Source organism: Alosa pseudoharengus, unplaced genomic scaffold (assembly GCF_046254945.1).
Source record: "Alosa pseudoharengus isolate Yale_2024_CS ecotype anadromous, Long Island Sound unplaced genomic scaffold, YU_APseudo_1.1 YU_APseudo_1.1_scf_1, whole genome shotgun sequence".
Lineage (NCBI taxonomy): Eukaryota > Metazoa > Chordata > Actinopteri > Clupeiformes > Clupeidae > Alosa > Alosa pseudoharengus.
In genome coordinates this window covers 20434976-20457827 of record NW_027468564.1, presented here as the reverse complement: position 1 = coordinate 20457827, position 22852 = coordinate 20434976, and the positions used below count along the sequence as shown (strand labels likewise).

The following is a 22852-nucleotide window of genomic DNA, read 5'->3' as shown; positions in this document are numbered from 1 at the left end:
ATTTTAGTAAATTGTGTGCACAATTTAGTATATTGTGTGCTCATTTGACTAAATCTTGTGCACGTTTACTTAATTTTTTGTAAAGAAAGTCATGAATTACTTCTCAAAGTTCACAGACACTGATTAACTTAAATCAATTGAAATTAGATACGAAAATGCTTCTGTTAGGTTTTGTATAGATTGTCAATAATTGTGAGCAATGTGCTTTAGTTAAACATATTTATTTCTTTATGAGATTTTCCTTTTTCTCAAAATAAATGTTTCCTTTCAAGGTTGGATTTTTCCTATTTTTTGTGAGATTACAATAAATCACCAACAGATTGTTTTTATACCAGGTTTTAGTCAACTTTAGCCAGAGGTGCCAATAATTCTGGAGGGTACTATATATTGGCCTCAAATGGTATCAACTGACCAAAATAAGTACTGGAATCATCAAACACAGAAAGCTTCCACATATTTTATTATTTATTATATTTTATACAAACATTGTACAGATATCCACAACAAGAAAATCTTTAATTTCCCCTTGTCCAAACATATTGTGACCTGGCCGCTAAAAGTCTGCATGCTCCTTGCTCTATCGCGGTTGATGGCCTCGGCCCAGATGAAGGCAGAAGCAGTCCTGGACACACCACACTCACCGCTCCAGGAGTCATTTATGCGGCAAAGCGTATAGTTGCCACTGAAGTCACCTTTACGGGCAAGTTAAAAAGTAACAGTCAAACAAAGAAATAAAATAAATAAAAACATGTTCATTAAACCATTTTAATTGGTTATCCAATTAAATTAAGAGAACTATATGGTCAAGTGTTGCAATATTCATGACCAAGTTAAAATGTAACATGGACAAAAAAATCAAATAACTAAAAACTTGTTCATTACATCATTACAACATTTTCAATTGTGTATCCAATTAAAAATATAAGAATAAAATGAGAACATGAAATCAAGACTAAAATTCAGGATACTGGAACATCTAACTAAACGCTCTCTCCAAACAAAACGTGGGAGCTCGGAACAAATGTTACATTCAGTGGTTTTCGGTTCAATGTCGGTTTACCAAAACAGCAAGGCAGAGTACAGGGAGATGAAGAGTCAAAAAAAGATGAACGTGGATTGAAAGCGGCTGGCGTTTCACCTTATCTGGCGGAACATGCAGAGGTTATTACGTATGTACGTTTCTAAGAGGAGGGGTATAACAGCTGCCGTATGACCATGTGAAGTTTAACACAACGCAGGTTACACGTACATAGGTTTCTCAGAGGAGGGATGTACCAGCTGCCGTGCAACCATGTGAGGTTTAACACAACACAGGTTACACGTTACGTTTCTAAGAGGAGGGTATACCAGCTGACGTGCGACCATTTGCACACTGCCCGGACAATACCCAACTAACCCAAACATTCTATAGTTCAGAAATCCAAACTGCCATTTCTACAATGCCAAGACAGAAATTGCCAATTAATCAACTGGACGTGTCAAACACAAAAAAAAAACTCTGTTGTTTGGAGTACGTTGGCATGTGTGGGTAGTGTGCAAACATTTCAGAACTTTCTAGGCAGCGTTGCCTCTTTGTTGCCTTTATTAATGAAGTTAATCTTGACCTTGACCTTGTTCATACATGGCTAGCTTGCATGTAAATAAAGATATAAAAAGATTTTATCTTTACACATTGTAAGTTACGGGAGAAAAAAAAAAGACTGTTGTCTCTATTGTTGTTAGACATTGTTGGTCTGATGGTGCATGTGTGTGTTTAGGTGTTTTTGTGTGTGTTTAGGCGTTGTTGTTGTGTGTTTCTGCAATGATGTTGTGTGTGTGGTTTTGGTCAGGTGTGTTACTCCAGTCGTGTGTGTGTGTGTGTGTTTGTGTTTAGATGTTGTTGTTGCAGTTGTGTGTGTGTGTATGTGTGTGTGTTTAGGCGTTGTCGTTGGAGTGGTGTGTGTGTTTAGGCGTTGTTGTGTGATTATGCAATGTTGTTGTGTGTGTGTGATTCTGGTCAGGTGTGTTACTCCAGCCGTGTGTGTGTGTGTGTGTGTGTGTGTTTAGGCGTTGTCGTTGGAGTGGTGTGTGTGTGTGTGTGTGTGTTTAGGCGTCGTTGTTGTGTGTTTATGCAATGTTGTTGTTGTTGTGTGTCTGGTTCTGGCCGGGTGTGTTACTGCAGTCGTGTGTGTGTGTGTGTGTGTGTGTGTGTTTGTTTCAGCTTTTTTGTCACTGTTGTGTGTTTAGGCGATGTTGTTGATTTTGTTGTGTGAGTGGTCCGGTAGGAGCTGGGCCATGTATGTGTGTGTTTAGCCGATGTTGTTGTGTGTTTAGGCGTTGTTGCTGTTGTTGTTGTTGCGTGTTTAGTCGATACTGTTGTGTGTTTAGGCAATGTTGTTGTTGTTGTTGTTGCTGTTGTGTGTTTAGGCGATGTTGTTGTTGTTGTTGTTGTGTGTGTGGTTCTGGTCAGGCGTGTTGAGGTCCGATAGGAGCTGGGCCACGTGGCCGATGCCCTTGGTGACGCCCTCTCTGAAGAGCAGCTTGGCGCCCAGTCTCAGGTATTCCGGGTGCTTCAGGAAACGGAAACACACCACGGCACTCTCTCCTGTACGCAGCTCCTCCTGTGGGAAGACACGCGCACGCGCGCACACACACGCACACACACACGCACACACGCACACACACACGCACACACACACACACACACACACACACACGCACACACACACGCACACACATAATATATATTTAAAATAATTTATTTGCCTGTACTATGGAGTGAATAAAACTGTTTTTAGTGGCAGGCTAACACATACTGATGACTTGGGCTAGCCTAGCACCTGCAACTAGAAGGACTGGATGAAACGTGTTGGTCTCCACTAATAAATATCACACTTGTTAACTTGGAAATGAGGTCCTATGTCCAAAATCCTGAACCCTTTAACATACTTAGGGTAGAGTTGTCACCGACTTCTCCAAACACACAGACTACAGTTGGTCGCTGACAAATAAGACAGACACAGATACACACACACACACAGTAGCATGAAATATAAGTGACTAGTCAAGGCCCTGAAATGTGAGTACCTAGTCGAGGCCATAAAAAGAATGACACACCCATTCCCTGATATGTGAGTAACTAGCCAAGGCGACACAGATTACAAACAAAGACTGCACTGTAACCCTACACTAGCCTGGTTAAAACCAAACTCATTCACTGTAGTGTCTATGTGCACGACACACCCATACCCTGAAATGGTACTACTACTACTCGAGGCAACACAGAATGCAAACAATGACTGTGAGAGAGGCACAGTGTCATCCGATGTTTGGATTTGGTTTGGTATTGGAGCTACACGCGAGACAGAGACTGCTCCAAATCATGTGTGCATCTTAGTGGTGAAAAGGTACATACTGTATTCGTATTGAACCGAAACGGTACGGGCGCCACGGTTCGGTGCATGAATTTACAGTTCTTTGTCAGGTCAACGGTCGAGTTAACTAAAATATGGATTTATTAACCAAATTAATCAACTAACAAACAAACAGTGAGAGATGGGTCAAAGTCATCAGTAATGGATGTTGTGCATGGATGTTGTGTGTTTGTTACGTGTGCGAGTGCAGTGTTCCATGTCCAAAACCCAAAGTAAGAATGGCCCTCCTAAGGGGAGAGGACGCAGCCCTTTTAGCTGGCGACCTGCTCTCAGGTGCAGCTCATCCATAGATATACAGTATATACTGACTAGATGTCGCCTTCTGCTTCTCAGCATGCATCAACAGCGCCGCCATCTTGGAGCAGGGATCTGAAGCTCTAAACTAGTTCTCCCGTATTGTCAGTGTTACCTATTTAGCGACGTTTGGCCATCCCCAGCGATAGAAAACCTTTTTGCCGATTAGTGACAAATTTGGGAACTTCTCACAATGATGGCAAACTCGGTTTCGTTGTTGAAACGTCAGAATATCACCTTTCTCATGGCTTTTTCATTTGTGAATTAAGCTACATCTCATTCGCCCAAAGCATTGACCCATGATTATAAAAGTAACGACTGGCGTATGTAGTAGCAGACCATGTTGAAGCACGGAAGTAAATGTTCTACAGATCTACAGCAACTTCTGGTGAGATTACAACTTACATGAGTCAACGAGACGAAAGGTATGTGGCCTCAACCAGACCCTGTCTACGGAGAGCCTGTTTACTTTCATTGTATCGAACCTGGTTGCAGTTCACTCATTGCATTTGCTAGCTAGGGCAGAATGAATGGGAGTCAATGGGGCTAGACGGGTAAAATGTATTTATTATTTATTATCGTCAAAAGCTTCGTTTTCTCTAGACTCGACCATAAATACATGCCTGTCAGTTGGAACAACCCAAAAAACTAGATAATTGCTTGAGATTTTGACGATTTATGGTGATTTTATTTTCGTTAGATCTTTGCCTAGATTGACGCTAATGCATTATAGAGGAGTGGATCACCGCGGCAAGATGGCGTCTCGATTGACGCATTCGTTCCAATGAACAGCAGTAGTCAAGTCTAGTCAGTATATATATCTATGCAGCTCATCAGCCCGTTAGGTCTTGACGCACCTGAAGAGAATCAGACAAAACAAGTAAAGGGCCTAGTGGTCCCGCCACTGAGACCCACATAATAACCAAACCGTGACTTCTGTGTACCGTTCCATCCCTAGTGCATCTGAGTGTAGTGCACACAAAACTGAGAGCTTCATGAACCGGCACACATGCACACTATCACACACACACTACCACACGCACACATTACCACACGCACACACTACCACACGCATACACACACACACACACACACACAGTCTCTCTCTCTCTCCCTCTCTGTTGTGTACACATCGGTCTCTTGCTCGCTCTATATTCTGGGAGATTTTATCTACTTTGCGGGCATCAGGGAGCCGCTATGTATGTGCAAAAGACTTCCAGGAGACTTGGGATGTCTGCATACGGCAAAAATGAAAAATACAGCCACCCTCCTCACTGATGGACTACAGGTTCTGTAAAACCTACATTGAGGTGGAACAAGTCAAAAAAGAAAAGAAAAGAGCTGTCACTGAGCTAATGTCTCTGCCTGCTGAAGAAAGTACAGCAGCCTGGTCCAATGGTGCATTGCCTCCGCCCAGAGACATCTTCCCACCAGTCAGAGGCAGTGAAAATAGAGAACGAGCCTATTCACCCCTGAGGCCGACCCAGACACTGATACACTTCAGTCCTGGAAGCGTCACGAACCAAACTTCCCAAGGCTCGGTAATCTGACTACGAAATACCTGTCTGTCTCTGCTACAAGTGCCCCATCAGAGAGGGTTTTCAGTGTGGGAGGGGGCATTGATAGATGTAACCAGGCATGCCTGAAGCCTGAGGTAGTGACAGGCTTGTGTTCTTTGCTAAAAATGTGTAAAAAAAAAAATAGAAGAATGTTGGCCCCAGCCGTGGCGCAACTGGCTGGGGCACCTGCACCTCACGCCGGCGACCCGTGGTCCTTTCCGGATCCCACCCAACTCTCTCTCTCCCACTCGCTTCCTGTCATTCTCCACTGTCCTATCAAATTAAAGGAATAAAAAGCCCCAAAAAAATATACTTAAAAAAAAAGAAGGTTGAAGCTAAAGACAACGTGCAAGCACCTCATGTCCTATGAATCTACCAATATCTGGTATCGCTGACTATGCAGTGGATGCAGATGTTTCATTTTGTTTACATATTCAGGGTTTCAGGCATTTCATCTTATTCTATAAACCGTTCAGATGTATGCTTAATTGTCCATATGTGGGACACCTAAGCTCCAGTGGGTGTGGCTCTTCTCCAAACTAATGAGTATCAGTGAAACTAAGGGAAAGCCAAAGCTGTAGGGTCCTGTGAACAAAATGTGGATGTGGATTTAATGTGTTGCCTTCACACCGTAGCCTATAACAGAACTCCGTAAGGCAAAAAATATCCCACATTAGGGCAATCCCGCTCATGTGGCTTGAATACAATGCCTTCAGAGTAATTAATTGCAAAAAAACATATTTTTGTTGCAAATAAAACTCCAGCAGTTCATACAGTAACTAGCCTACTGTAGCCTATTTGAAAATGAGAATGTGGGTAAACCATCATGAATTTGTATGACTTGACTTGTGACTTGTTTGACCCAAGCTATGACTTGACTTCACTTGCTTGATTGTCACAAAAAATGACTTTTGTTTGAGACTTGAAGGTTGAGACTTGAGACTTGCTTGTGACTTACACATGTGTGACTTACTTCCACCTCTGCCACACACAAACACGCACGCACGCAACGCACGCACACACACACGCACACATTTGAATTCTTATGTATAAACATAATTTTACTTTTAATATACTATTTTAAATAATTAATAACTGGTGTTTCAGGAGAAGATTTCATTTACTGTATTTTATTTAATTTAACCTATTTTGCGTTATATTCATTTTATTTGTTTTCTGTCTCCGGAGTAAAGCACATTAAATTGCCTGAATTGCATGAAATGCAAACTAAAGTTGCCTTGCCTATTGTACACAAGTGCATGATAAAATGACAAAAAATGTTGAACACACACACAGACAGACACAGATACACACGCACACGCATACATACACACTCACACACACACTCCTAACCTACCTTTCCATGGAGGCACTCAACAGTAGCCGTTTGCCGGACGTTGCCGACGTGAACGGTCACCTGGAAACCCCGGCGGAATGTCTTTGCATGGAACAGCAGCACGACAGCAGCCTCGAAACGCCAACAGATGGTGGGGTTCATCTTTGGACTAACCATGACCATACCCTAAACACACACACACACACACACACACACACACACACACAGGGCCATATGCAGGGTTTTAGAAATACCAAGGTCAAAAAATCTAATTTCAGTATGGAGTACGGGTAGACAGGGACCAAAAAGTGGGACCCTAACCTGCCAGGGGGGTCCAGGGGCATGGCCCAGGACGACATTTGTTTTTTTAAATTATGAGTTCTGGTGGATTTTGTGTAAAGTAATTGATAAATTGAAATAAATACATTACACCATATTACACACACACACACACATATTTACTCACACCTATATAAGTAGTGACCGTGGGAAGTTATGGGGTTAGAATTGTCTCTAAGAAAAAAATACTTCACACACAGAAATACAACTACGAATAGTAATGCAAACACACCCAAAAGTATAATATAAGTATAAAAGTTTTTCAAATTAGAAAACAATTTAACAATTTTTCAATTTTCAAATTACAAAACAAAGTGTGTGTACGTAGCATTCTGCAACACACACAAAACACAACACTCAGACACACACACCTTTCGGAGGAGGGTTCGGGGGAAGTTGCCCAGGGCCAGCGTGGCGGCCTGTCCGGCCCGCAGGACTCTGCAGCTGGAGCGGTTCCTCTGCATGCTCAGAACACGCAGACGCAGGAACCGGCCGTCATCCGTGGGGCCCACGACCAGCCGCTCACCCTCCCCACACACACCACTACAGCAGAGAGAGAGAGAGAGGAAGCACACACACACACACACACACACACACACACACACGTATCACAAACACACACACACGCACACACACACACACGTATCACAAACACACACATGTATCACAAACGCACACACACACACACACACATATATATTAAACACACACACACACATATATATTACACACACACACACACACACGTATCACAAACACACACACACCACCACAACCACAGGAGAGAGGGATAGAGAGAGAAAGAGAAAGAGAGAGAGAGAGAGAGATTTACATTTAGTCATTTAGCTGATGCTTTTGTCCAACGTGACTTACAAAAAGGGAAACAATGAAGTATGACAAGGACATGTTAGTGCAGCAAAAAGTACTATTTACATAGAATCAAGGACATGTTAGTGCACAAATAAGTAGTACTCGCATAGAATCAAGTGACAGTTCTAGAAGGAAGTAGAACCAAGTGACAGTTCTAGAAGGAGGTAGAATCAAGTGACAGTTCTAGAAGGAGGTAGTCAAGTGGAAGAGAAACTTTAATAATCATAGTCACCCAGTAGCAATATAGTACACATACTGTATACCAGTAGGAAAGGTACACCAGAAGATAAACAGGTTAAAAAATAAATGAATAAATAAACTAAATGTACTGCAGAGCGGTACAAAATATGACCGCTGCCCAGTCCTGCACATTCTCTCCGCAAAAATAAATCACACTTGTTAATATGTCCTACTCCATCCCCTAATTTTGTGTATGTAAACGAGTGTGTGCATAGTGTGTGTTTGTTTTTGTGTATATGTGTGCTTCTGTGTGTGTGTGTGTGTGGGGGGGGGGGGTGGCTTGAGAGTGTGGGTGTGTGTGTGTGTGTGTGTCAGTGTCAGTGTGTGTGTGTGTGTGTGTTTAAATGTGTGTACTGCGTGTGCCTACTTGCCTGCATGTGTGTGTGTTTTAATGACTGTGTGTGTGTGTGGGTGGGCGACGGATCAAATAAAAAACAATGGTTTTGTGTCATCTTTGTGGGTCTACATGCCCACCAAGTTTCGTGCAGCCCGGTCTTTCAGTGTCCTGGGAATAGCTGACAGAAATTTACTGAAGAATAGAAATCATTAAATAAATAAACTCTTCCGGAAATAAAGAGAGATAATAGCTGTTGTGAAAGACTTCAGGTGTGGGTTTGGAAAATTCAAAATCCACCCTGCATTTTTGTCATGGGTGGGTAAAAATAAAATCAACTTATTATCATTCAGGTGTGGTCGCATTGATATTGTGCAATTTTTTTTTATGGACATATTATCTTTCTGTTTACTTAGTTAGTAGACTTACAACAATCCCGAAACACGTTACCTTGGGCTTAGTTTAGACTTTAGTAAAATGCATACATCAGTGGTGCACTGGTCACAAGCGGCCTATACTCGCCTGATATTAAAATCAACCTGACCGCAAATATTAATTTTAAATATTTTTTAATATGTTTTTATATTATATCATATAAAATAATAATATTGAATATAATATTGAAGACTAAACGATACCCAACCCTTAATCCTACCTACAAAATGTGTGCTTTTTTTTTGTTAATGTAGCCTAACATGCAGTGTTTCCTCATTGAGCTACGTAAAACCTTCACATAAACAGGAAGAGAGATCTCGAACACTTCTAACTGAGCAGTAACACAAATAGTCACATAAACTGGAAGAGAAAGGGCTCCTTATTCACGTCAGTGTGCTCATAGCACCACTTATATTATCAAACACAAAGCGTTTAACTTTTATAGCACTGGCTGCAGGCTAAACATTTAGCATTGGCTACACATGGCCCGTCGGCGATCATAAAATACCAGTAGGCTACAACGAAAGGTGGTAAAGTGCTAGCATTATTTTACTGATCTATTTGTCATTAGATCTATTTGTCATTAGGTCTTGTGCCAACATTGTGTCTGCTCTAGACTAAAACAAGGTGATTCAGTGGTCAGCTGCATCTTCTGGTGACTCTGCCAGAGTAGTACCCTGGAAAATCCAGAGTTCTCATAAGAGCACAATTTGAATAGTCTCTGCAAGACACTCTGGCAATGAGTAATGATGCACGTCACTTTTGTCACTTGTATCGCGGGATAGCCAATCACATCGGTGTATCTGATATAGGCGAGCCAATGGCGAGCTAAACAGATGATAGTCGTAGTGTTATCCAATTAAGTCTAAGTCCAGAATCAGTCAGTAAACATTGGTCGTACAGTATAGTCTTATCCAATTGCGTGCAGTGAGATGTTCAAATGCATGCTTGGTGCCGCCCCTCAAGTTGGGCCATTACATTATTCGTGGCCAAATCCTTAATCTTTCTAGATTACCAGGGTCTGGAATCTCCAGGCTCTGGTCAGTGCGCAACTGTGCATAAAAACAATCTACTGCTTTAAGTCTGAGAATTACACTTTTGTACAATTACTCGGTTAAGCCTGGAGGGCTTACCAGTGCCACATTTTTGACAAACCATGTTGGTCGTGCCTGTTTTGTGGAGGTCATACTTTGTCATACATACTAAATGGCTTCACAAGAAGTGCATATAACATAACCAGCACTACTGTCATCTTCTTTAAGAACCTCTCTAAATATTTTCCATACTTTGCCTGGAGGAGTGTCTTTTTATCCTCCTATCACACAGGTTCCCTAAGTGGCAAATTCATAGATTAGCATCAATTGAAGTAATTTAGCCAATGATGCATTTAGCCAATATGTTGAATTAATTATTGATGTCAGCCTGCATATTGATGTTAGCCTTATCATGATTTTTTAAGTACTTTGTTTAAATTTGCTTAATTTATTTTAACTGACCCACCCGCAAATTACATTAAAAATAATTAAAACTAGTTTTGTCTTACTTGCAACCGCGGGCACCGGCTCAATTTAGATCAGCCCGTGCACCACTGACACACACACACACACACACACACACACACACACACACGACAGGATTCTATTCTTACCTGTAGAGGGTTCCTCCCACTACTGTTCCTACCTCTGGGACGGAATAGATCTCATCTACCTGCAAGCACACAGAGGATAAGTGTTAGTAGAATGTGTGTGTGTGTGTGTACCTGGAACTCAGTGAGCTGCTGCATGAGCTCCTCCTGCTCCTTATGTGTGTGTGTGTTTATGTGTGTATGTGTGTGTGTGTGTGTGTGTGTGTGTGTGTGTGTACCTGGAACTCGGTGAGCTGCTGCATGAGCTCCTCCTGCTCCTTATGTGTGTGTGTGTTTATGTGTGTATGTGTGTGTGTGTGTGTGTGTGTGTGTGTACCTGGAACTCGGTGAGCTGCTGCATGAGCTCCTCCTGCTCCTTATGTGTGTGTGTGTTTATGTGTGTATGTGTGTGTGTGTGTGTGTGTACCTGGAACTCGGTGAGCTGCTGCATCAGCTCCTCCTGCTCCTTATGTGTGTGTGTGTTTATGTGTGTATGTGTGTGTGTGTGTGTGTGTGTGTGTGTGTACCTGGAACTCGGTGAGCTGCTGCATGAGCTCCTCCTGCTCCTTGCTGTTGCTCAGTGGCGGCAGCACGTTCAGGAACACCTTCAGCAGGTCCAGATTTTCCCCCGTTACGCTCGACAACGTGAAGATTGGGGTCACACTATACACACACACACAGGCATGCACGCACGCACACACGCACACACACACACATTATTGAAAATCAATCTCCTATTTATATCTACACATGGACACACACACACACCTTTTAAGGTGTTTTAAGCCCCCAACGTCGTATTCCAAGCAGCGCTGCATGGAAGGCACTAGGGTTAGGGTTAGGTGCCTTGAGGTCGACGGTCGCAGCGCTACCTTGAAGTCGACAGTGGGGGGATTAAAACACCATCGAGCCACACACACACACACACCTTCTCAACTTCACCACTTGATGGAGGGGAACGCACACGCACACACACACAAGCACACACAGATCACTGGATATCATTCTATGTATCCATGTAGGTAACATTTTGTTTTACGGAACCAGGCCATTATTAGTGAGCAAATAAGGTCTGTATCAAACATCATTACACATTTATTAGGTCTCTATTCAGTAACGTCTTATTCTTACTCAAAAGGTGATTTATTCTTGGTAAATCCTTAATAAGCGACTAGTTGGTCTTGATCTAAGGTTATTGATGTGTACTGTAGTATGGATAAACATTTTACCCTTCTAATACCTTGTCATACTATGTTACAATTCTCTCATTATTGGTCACATATTCAGACAGTGTATGAGGAGTCTACAAACTCTGTATTTTGAGCCACACTATATATCAGTAACATTATACAAGACCAACTAGTTGTTTATTAAGGATTTACCAAGAATAAATGACCCCTTGATTAAGAATAAGAAATGGTTCAATAAAGACTTAATAAATGTGAAATGATACTAGTAATACAGACCTTGGTGAGCACTAATACATACACATATTAGTTATGTATTAATGGTTAACATGTGTTCCCTAAACTATAGTGTTAACACATGTACGACACACACCCACCTGTGTGCGAACTACAAACAGATACACACACACACACACACACCCCACCTGTGTGACTGTGTGAACTACAAACACACACACACACACACACACACACACACACACCTGTGTGACTGTGTGAACTACAAACACACACACACACCTGTGTAACTGTGTGAACTACAAACACACACACACACACACACACACACACACACACACACACACACACACACCTGTGTGATTGTGTGAACTACACACACACACACACACACACACACACACACACACACACACCTGTGTGATTGTGTGAACTACAAACACACACACACACACACACCTGTGTGATTGTGTGAACTACAAACACACACACACACACACACACCTGTGTGACTGTGTGAACTACAAACACACACACACACACACACACACACACACACACACACCTGTGTGACTGTGTGATCTACAAACACACACACACACACACACACACACCTGTGTGATTGTGTGAACTACACACACACACACACCTGTGTGATTGTGTGAACTACAAACACACACACACACACACACACACACACACACACACACACACACCTGTGTGTTTGTGTGAACTACACACACACACACACACACACACACACACACACACACACACACACACCTGTGTGTTTGTGTGAACTACACACACACACACACACACACACACACACACACACACACACACACCTGTGTGAACTACAAACACACACACACACACACACCTGTGTGATTGTGTGAACTACAAACACACACACACACACACACACCTGTGTGACTGTGTGAACTACAAACACACAACACACACACACACACACACACACACACACACCTGTGTGATTGTGTGAACTACAAACACACACACACACACACCTGTGTGACTGTGTGAACTACAAACACACACACACACACACACACACCTGTGTGACTGTGTGATCTACAAACACACACACACACACACACACCTGTGTGCGAACTACAAACAGATACACACACACACACACACACCCCACCTGTGTGACTGTGTGAACTACAAACACACACACACACACACACACACACACACACACACACACACCTGTGTGATTGTGTGAACTACACACACACACACACACACACACCTGTGTGATTGTGTGAACTACACACACACACACACACACACACACACACCTGTGTGATTGTGTGAACTACAAACACACACACACACACACACACACACACACACACACACACACACACACCTGTGTGATTGTGTGAACTACAAACACACACACACACACACACCTGTGTGACTGTGTGAACTACAAACACACACACACACACACACACACACACACACACCTGTGTGACTGTGTGATCTACAAACACACACACACACACACACACACACACACACACACACCTGTGTGACTGTGTGATCTACAAACACACACACACACACACACACACCTGTGTGACTGTGTGAACTACAAACACAGACACATCCATCCACACACACACACACACCTGTGTGACTGTGTGAAATACACACACACACACACACACACACACACACCTGTGTGACTGTGTGAACTACACACACACACACACACACACACACACACACCTGTGTGACCGTGTGAACTACAAACACAAACACATCCATCCACACACACACACACACACACACACCTGTGTGATTGTGTGAACTACAAACACACACACACACACACACCTGTGTGATTGTGTGAACTACACACACACACACACACACACACCTGTGTGACTGTGTGAACTGCTGTGCGGCGGTGACGGCGTCGTCGGCGTTGGCCACCAGCAGGGGCACCTTGGCACAGCCGGGCTGCTTGAGGAGGCGCTCCAGCTGGCGGAGGGTGCGTTCCAGCGCCCCGCGCGCCCCGGACCCGCACACGTCCACCTTGCTCACCACCACGAAGATGGGCACCTTCAGCGCCATGGCCAGGCCCAGGTGCTCACGCGTGGTGCCCACTGGGGGGGAAACGGCAGGGCTATTAATGCTAATATTTATTTATTTATTTTTTAAGTATATTTTTTGGGCTTTTTGCCTTTATTTGTATAGGACAGTGAAAAGTGAGACAGGAAGTAAGTGGGAGAGAGAGATAGGGTGGGATCGGGAAATGACCGCAGGTCGGATTCGAACCTGGGTCCCCGTGGGCACTCGGACCCAGGTGTTCATGCGTGATCAAGGGGGAGAGGGTATTTCTGTTTATTTCTGTTTATGTTTACTAGGTGGTGCCCACTGTAATGACCATTATACATGTTGTAATAAGCCAGACCCAGGTTCTAATGCGTGATCAAGGGGGAGAGGGTATTTCTGTTTATTTCTGTTTATGTTTACTAGGTGGTGCCCACTGTAATGACCATTATACATGTTGTAATAAGCCAGACCCAGGTGCTCATGCGTGATCAAGGGGGGGGGGGGAGGGTATTTATGTTTATGCATGTTTATGCATGTTTATGCTTAAATTTATTTACATTTACTGTATGCTTATTTAGTGGTGTCCGCTGTAATACACATTATACTGTAACAAGCATTATAATCAATGGGGACAGGGGGAGAGGGCAGGTTTATTTATCTTTATGTTTAGATTGCATCTAATGCAACATACAACAATAACAATATAGATTACACTAATATTGCTATTAATAATTAAAAGTAAAGTCAAGATTCAGAATGCAAAACACACAAACATAGACACACAGCCACTTGCACACACGCACACATATGAACTCACACACACACACACGTACTGACCAATGCCTGTGTTGGCCCCCACCACCAGCATGGCAAAGTCCGGACAATAGCTGGTCAGGCCAAAGATGGTGGTCTTCAGGTACTTATGGTGTCCCGCAAGGTCCATAAAGGTGATCATCTTGGAGGAGCTCTCACAGATCTCCTCAGCGGAGCGCGAGTCACTGTAGTTCACCACCTGCAGACCAGAGGCCAGACGAAAAGGTCAAAGGTCTACTGTCTACTGCTACGACTACTTCTCTGGTTGGAGTTTGAGTGGGATGAGTAGAGAGAGAGAGAGAAAGCAGAAATTCAAAAAGTGTTAAACTGCCTGGAAATCGGAGCTACGATTAAGATCCTTGCTTTTTAAAGCCAAACACAGACTAATTATGCAATCAACATTAAATCCGCCACAAAATAAAGGATGTTTTCCAAAAGCTATTTCACACTGCCAATGTCATACCGTGCTGATTGATTAAGCCTACAAATCAAATCATATAGGCTATTCAAAAGCTTAGGCTACCCCACAATGGTGCAGCTGATTTTAAGATCCAGGTTTAATGTATGAGGCTTTATCCTCAGTGACACATACAATCAAGCTGCATGATAGATCTATCTACCTATCTGTATGATGCTAACCTATAGCCTTTAATGAGGATATTGGCAATTTGCAACCTGCAAACAGGCACTTCACATAGCCTTCCTTAGCCTCCAAAGCAGTTCTTGCTGTTGTCCATTTTGTACATAACATAATTTTAGCATTTAATTCACATTCAAAGAAATTTCAGGAAATGAATAGCATACAGGCTTGTCAATTGTGTAAAGGGGATAATATTTGTCTATTTCTGGGATAAAACTGCACTGATCTAAACTTCATCTGTGTCAAGACTAAGCTAATAAGCACACGGTGCCCTCTAGTGGCTGATACGAAACTTTTAAAGACACAGCAATTGAGATCAAGTTAAAACGCTGTAGCTGATTAAACCAGAGGTGTTAATGACACAGCAATGGGGAGTAAGAAGTCACGTGACATATTTGTCTTAACACGAGTTTAAAACCGTGTTTAACTCCTACTACCTCACTGTTCTCTGCTAGACCCCGAAGCCATTTGTTTTGAGAATAGTGGCTGGCTGATGAAGTTATTGGCTGGCTAGCCGGCTCAGCCAAAACCTAAATGGCTGCTGCAGCCGCCAAACTAGTCATGGCTACTAATGGCTGAAGCTGCCACTTCATGTACAGATGTCTGTTATATTGATTTACTAGATCTCAATATTTCCAAGCAGTGCATGGCTTATATATTTCTACAAAATGCAATACAATGTAATAATATTTTTTTTTTTAAAAACACGATTTTACTTTCACAAATGATGTAGCCTATTAATTTTGTTATCTGTAGGCAAACAATTTCAAGTAATAATGTCCCTGCTGCTGTGTTAGAATAGGCCTAGATGCACACTTGTCAAACTTCACGGAGTGCAATTTCACACACACACACACACACAGGTGCCCCCTCACCTCGCCCTTGCTGTTGAAGCCCAGGATCTCAAAGCTGATGCTGGAGGTGCGGCCCGACTGGATCTCGTGCAGGTGCCTGAAGAGGTTGAGGCGAGCGCGGCCGCGGCCGTTGTCCAGCTCCCCCTGCGTCAGCACGCCCAGCAGCGTAGACTTCCCCGAGTCCACGTTCCCCAGGACCGCCACACGCAGGTCCAGGAACTGCACACATTCACACACACACACACACCACATTTATTATACATCTATAATACGGCTCTACGCAATGCTAGAAGAACGCTCCATTGACTTGAATGGGATTTCCCAACGTTCTACGTTCTCTATATGCACCATGTAATAAACGCTGAAACATATAATGACCACTGTCAATGGCCACAGGTTTTGTACTTTTGATTCACGTCTTTCATATCACACACACACACACACACACACACACACACACAGTAACCCTCTCACTCACACACTCTCATTCACAAACACACACACACACACACACTAAAACGGTTCCACAAACCTGCTGATCATCTGGAACTTTCCGGACCAGGACCTCAGCGATTTTCCGGCAGCTTCTTTCTATGCCATAATCTACCTCCCTTTCCCTGAGAAGGGTGATGTCTGCACCAACCCTGAACACACACAAACACACTATTATAAGAGGTTCTTAGGTGTGTGTCTGTGTCTTGTTACACGCTGTTGTTCTTCTGTCTCTGTGTGTGTGTGTGTGTGTGTGTATGAGTGCATGCCTTACTTCTCGGCCTTTGAGCATTTTAAGAGAGGGCCTCATGTCGTCGTCGCTTAGGCCCACCAGCAGGCCATTATGTGTGTGTGTGTGTGTATCTGTGTGTGTGTGTGTGTGTGTGTGTGTGTGTGTGTGTGTGTCTTACTTCTCGGCCATGCGTTTGAGCGTCTTGAGAGAGGCCCTCATGTCGGCGTCGCTGAGACCCACCAGCAGGCCGTTGTCCTCCACGCCGATCTGGTAGACGGCCTCACCACGCCCCTCCTGCAGCCGCCACTTCAGCTGCGTGGCCAAGTGCTCGAAACGGTACTGCGTCGGGTTCACCAGCTTCAACTGAAGAGGAGAGGTCAGAGGTCAGTCAGGAGGAGAGGAGAGGAGAGAGAAGGAGAGGAGAGGAGAGAGCAGATGAGAAAGGAGGAGAGGAGGGAAGAGGAAAGGTGGAGAGGAGATGAGAAAGGAGGAGAGGAGAAGAGAGAGAAGGAGAGAAGAGAGAGAGAGGAGGAAAGGAGGGAAGGAAGAGGTGAGGAGGAGAAGAGATGAGAGGAGAGGGAAGAAAAGGGGAGGAGAGGAGATGAGAGGAGAGGAGATGAGAGGATAGGAGAGGAAGAGAGGAGGGAAGGAAGAGGAGAGGAGAGAGGAGGAGAAGAGATGAGAGGAGGGAAGGGAAGAGGAGAGAGGAGATGAGAGAGAGAGGAGAGGAAGAGAGGAGGGAAGGAAGAGGAGAGGAGAGAGGAGGAGAAGAGATGAGAGGAGTGAAGGGAAGAGGAGAGAGGAGGAGATGAGAGAGAGAGGAGAGGAAGAGAGGAGGGAAGGAAGAGGAGAGGAGAGAGGAGGAGAAGAGATGAGAGGAGGGAAGGGAAGAGGAGAGAGGAGGAGATGAGAGAGAGAGGAGAGGAAGAGAGGAGGGAAGGGAAGAGGAGAGAGGAGGAGATGAGAGGAGAGAGAGGAGAGGAAAAGAGAGATGAGAGAGGATAGGAGGGAATTGGAGAGGAGAGGGAGGAGAAGGAGTAGCCTACTACATGGAGTTCACCAACTTCAGGTGTGCAGCAGAGCAGGAGGACAGGAGAGGACAGAGGAGAGGAGGATAGGGGGGAGGAAAGAGAGGAGAGGGGGAGAAAATGAGAGAAGAGGGGATAAGAAGTGGCAGCCTACTGAGTGGATTTCACCAACTTCAGGTGTTCAGAGGTCAGTAGGAGGACAACAGAGGAGAGAGGAGATGAGAGGAAAGGAGAGAGGAGAGGAGAGGAGATGAGAGGAGGAGAGAGTAGAGGTGAGAGGAGAGGAGAGGAGGAGAGAGTAGAGGTGAGAGGAGAGGAGAGGAGAGGAGGAGAGAGTAGAGGTGAGAGGAGAGGAGATGAGAAGAGAGAAGACAAAGGAGAGGAGATAAGAGACAAGGAGAGGAGATAGGAAAGACGAGAGGAAAGGAGAGAGGAGAGGGGAGGAGAGGAAAGAGAAAATGAGAAAAGAGGGGATAAGAAACGGCAGCCTACTGTGTGGAGTTCACCAACTTCAGGTGTTCAGAGGTCAGTAGGAGGAGAAGAGGAGAAGAGGAGATGAGAGAAAAGGAGAGGAGAGGAGAAAATAAGAAAAGAGGAGATGAGATGAGAGGAGATGAGAGAAGACAAAGGAGAGTGGAGAGAAGAGGAGACAGAGAGGATCAGTATGTGAGGTAAGGGTAGGCTAGTGGAAGGGACAAAAAGGTTACACTAGACAAAATAAACTGAGGAGGAATACAAATCTGAAATTAAAGGCAAAAAAGATGGGAGAAGCGAACAAAGGTGGTATAGAGGAGAATTCAGAAATCAATCAGAGACAAGAAAAGTCCAGTAGGCTAGCTCATTGACATGAATCAGACTCAGACAAGAGGAGTTTCATATACAGCGACAGGGTCTGGCTCACCTTGTACTCAATGTTGCCCTCTTCTGCCTGAGGAGGTAACATACACCAAGTTAGTTAGTCAACAAACCGCCTGCCAGTCGCACATAAGATAAGAGGTGAGCCAAACTACATGCTCACTTATCAACCCATGCTTAAGTAAACAGTCATCAACCGGCACATAGTAGTAAAACAGCCATCAAGGCACAAAAGTAAACAGTCAATCAGCGCTTGACATCTCGGAGCGGACGTGTTTAACCATGACTGACTAGCAGCCACAACTCCATTAGCATTTCATCAGTAGGCCTACATAAGGAACCAGATTGCCACACAATCTGTTTCGTTATCATAAAGCTGCGTAAAATCAGTGTGGGTGAGCAGGTGCTACTTCGCGTTAGCACGTCCCTGTGCACTGCGGATGGTTATATCCTTGCACTTCATAATCTCCATGCATGCTAGACGTACATTACTGAGAATTGGCTGCAAAAAATCTGCTAGAAGTGGTCCATTACATTAATGAAGCATCAATTATCTTGTAGTGCTGACGTTTCCCTCGCTTGGAATGACACAAGACCTCATATCTTAGATCATACATTGTTGTGCATTCATAACAGACCCGGGTAAGCATAGGCGATTAAAGTTCTACGGAAATGAATGCAACGTTATGTTTACCGTATTCCTGTTCTTTTGTCATCATAGCATGCAAATGCAACCTAGCTTTGAGTGCAACACATCTATTTTACTATATGCAGCAACTTGCATTAAGCTAGCTGTTAGCTAAACCGTTAGCTGGTAACGTCAAGCCTCACACACATAACGTCAGCTAACTACCTCCGGGGGTAAATAAGGTGGCGGCTCATCCTTCGGTTTCTTGCCCCTTCTTCTTTTGCCTCGTTTTCCTCTCCTCGTCTTTTTCGTCCTGTTATTGCCTTGGGCCGAACCACTGCCAGCAGTAACCTTAGCATTGACGTTACTTGTCTTTAGTCCTGTCTTAGTGCCGCAATGGTCCGTTAGCTGCACATCCATAATGGCTATGCTTACAAAAAGCCAAAACGCGATTACGATTGCACTAACGTTAAACCTTTTAAATGGAATGCAATGAATGCACGGCTCTCTCTGGACCTCATATTCGTTGTCGTGGTAAGGCCATGAACAGGATATGCACTATTCACTAAAATAAAGGCTGCTAGCTAACGTCAAATGAGGCAACACTCTGCAAGAAATGGCTGGGTTTTTTACGGAGTTTTCCTCTGCTCAAGCACGCCCCCACCTCCCTCTGACCACAACAAACATGACGTCATGCGTTCCTCGAAACGTTTCATCAGAAGGAATAGAAGAATAGAATAGAATAGAATATTTGCAGTCCGTATTCCTACAATGCAATGAAGAACAATTACTATTCTAATAACTATTTCACTAACAGTAGGCTAAAACGGCCATGAAACATTCACATGTTATTTGGTGGCATAGTGCTCTCTCTCTCTCTCTCTCTCTCTCTCTCTCTCTCTCTCTCTCTCTCTCTCTCTCTCTCTGTGTGTGTGTGTGTGTGTGTGTGTGAAGTCAGTTGCATGGCAGACAATCTCGATTATCATGGCTCAGTGGGGGGCCTTAAACACATTCAGCAAATTCATCTAAAAGCGCCAAATTTGGCACAGATGTAGCTTAGGTCATACTGAAATGATTACAGTTTTTTCTTTGCTTGTCACACAATTTTCTAAACATGTCCTCCAAACATCATAACCCGACACAAAATCTGCAAAACCATACACTAATTTTCAGTGTTTGACTCAGTTTTCAATAAAACACATTTTGCAAAACGCCACACACAATTTTCTACCTAACACACAAAAATCTAAAGGAAGTAACTTGATTTCGTTCTTCAAACACAGCCCATCAAAATGCCACACTAAATCACCAGTGCTTCACTCTTTCTCTTCACATGTGCAAACACTCTTTACTTTACTGAACACCATCCAATCATTGCCTTAGTATAGGTCTATGAATAGATATACTCTCTATATGGAGGATGGCTTAATCTACCTGCTTCATAGAAGATACTCTCACCTGAACAGGGCTGGCAGAATTGTGAGGATCTATCTATCTATCTTCATCTTTCACCATTGCGGTCCATCTTGCTTACAAGCATGGAGTAGCACTAAACAGCTGCTCCACCACAGTCCATACAGTCAACTATATTTGCTCAGAATTGCCCAAATCTGGAATTCTGATTCTCCCTCATACAGTATATGCCTTCCCTACATTTTCAATTAGAAAATTGGTGAATGCAAATTGTGGGGCAGCCGTGGCCTACTGGTTAGCACATTGGACTTGTAACCGGAGGGTTGCCGGTTCGAACCACGACCAGTAGGCACGGCTGAAGTGCCCTTGAGCAAGGCACCCAACCCCTCACTGCTCCCTGAGCGCCGCTGTTGTTGGCAGCTCACTGCGCCGGGATTAGTGTGTGCTTCACCTCACTGTGTGTTAGCTGTGTGCTGAGTGTGTTTCACTAATTCACAGATTGGGATAAATGCAGAGACCAAATTTCCCTCATGGGATCAAAAGAGTATATATACTTATACTTACTACTAAATGTAGGATCTAAACATAAGCAATCACAAATGTAAGCATTCCTGTGTGTTTTTCATGGTAAAAAAATAGACATTATGTATTCATCTGTAGCGTATTTGGTTCAAAAGTTGTAGTTAAAAACCCCTTTTTGGACAGTAGCCATATTGTATTTGGGGACTTTGAGGATCCACATATACCCAATCATAAATATAAATATTTTTTGTGTTTCCCATAGCTAGAAAAGGTGAAGTATATCAATTTTACATTTGTATCTCATCTGGTTCAAAATATGCAGCCAAATCCCTTTTCAGGTGGCGGATTTGGCTGCCATCTTGGTCTCAGAGATCACTAGGTCGGGCGCCCTAGCTAAATCATTTCAGTATGCCGTCAGCTGCATCCATGCCAAATTTGGTGCTTGTAGATAAATTGGCGCAAACAATGGGGTGTAACTACAGTCAAAACTGCTTTTTTGGACAGCGGCCATATTAGAATTGGAGGATTAAGCGGTTCAGATATACTGGGTCATAAATATAAACATTCCTATGTGTTTCCCATGATCAATTAAAAAGATGAAAAAGACATTAAGTTTGTATTTGTAGCTCATGTGGTTCAAAACTTATAGTCGGAACCATTTTTTCGGGCAGCGGCAATATTGGATTTGGCCGCCATCTTGGCCCCGAGGGTCGCTGGCTCCGACGCCCTAGCTTAATCATTTCAGTATAACTTGAGCTACATCTGTGCCAAATTTGTCACTTTTAGATGAATTTGCGCGAAATTACCTATTTATGTGCTAAATAGGCTATTTTCAGACTGGAGGTGCTGGCTAAGAGAGGCCTTGTAATGTCTACCAGCTGAACATTTTAGCCAAAAACGTTAAAGGTCACCTAGAAATTAATATAGATTTAAATAGTGTAGCCTAGGCTAGAATAGAATATAATAGAATAGAATAGAAGTGGACTGTAAGTGCCTAACAGTGATTTGTTTGTTTGTTATTTTAGTATTTTTGTTTCTTGTTATTTTGTTCCATTATGACAGCATCACTATAATACCACAAATACATCCATATCACATCACATTTCAGCTAAGTTTTTCTGCCACATATGACCTAATACATTTAATTCCAGATTCCCCCCAAAATAATGAATTTGTTGTAGTTTATCTCGAGTTATTTTGAACATAGTTGAATATTGGGGAGGACATGTTTCCCTCAAAGTAGGCTATATTAAGATTACAGCGTTGGATCAATGCAACAGTGAAGTGGATCATTTTGGAAAAAAAGTTAATCTCCGTCTGTGATTGATGTCTGCTGCCGGTGTTACATGGCAACTGGCTCCCGTGTTAACTGGCTGCGTTGATGACGTTTCATGATTGATGACGAGTCTTTGA

The 22852-nt window shown here is 43.5% G+C and overlaps 1 protein-coding gene across 1 annotated transcript; it reads right to left on the bottom strand.

Annotated features, from left to right (window-relative positions):
• Positions 1-443: 443 nt before the first annotated feature.
• On the bottom strand, positions 444-20121 carry LOC143122800 (GTP-binding protein 2-like). The gene is made up of 12 exons (XM_076283696.1): positions 19730-20121; positions 18923-18949; positions 17172-17356; positions 16802-16913; positions 16291-16488; positions 14800-14974; positions 13784-14012; positions 10972-11107; positions 10469-10527; positions 7313-7484; positions 6624-6788; positions 444-2600 (listed from the first exon to the last, which is right to left on the bottom strand). The coding sequence occupies exons 1-12, from the start codon at positions 19922-19924 to the stop codon at positions 2403-2405; spliced, it is 1851 nt and encodes a 616-aa protein (XP_076139811.1). The 5' UTR covers positions 19925-20121; the 3' UTR covers positions 444-2402.
• Positions 20122-22852: the final 2731 nt, after the last annotated feature.

Excerpts from the sequence above, each read along its gene's own strand:
- LOC143122800 (XM_076283696.1), bottom strand. The coding sequence starts at position 19,924 with ATGGATGTGCAGCTAACGGACCATTGCGGCACTAAGACAGGACTAAAG. Across the intron at positions 16,914-17,171 it reads CTCAAACGCATGGCCGAGAA|GGTTGGTGCAGACATCACCC; the intron begins GTAAGACACACA and ends GTGTGTGTTCAG. Across the intron at positions 16,489-16,801 it reads AAGTTCCAGATGATCAGCAG|TTCCTGGACCTGCGTGTGGC; the intron begins GTTTGTGGAACC and ends GAATGTGTGCAG.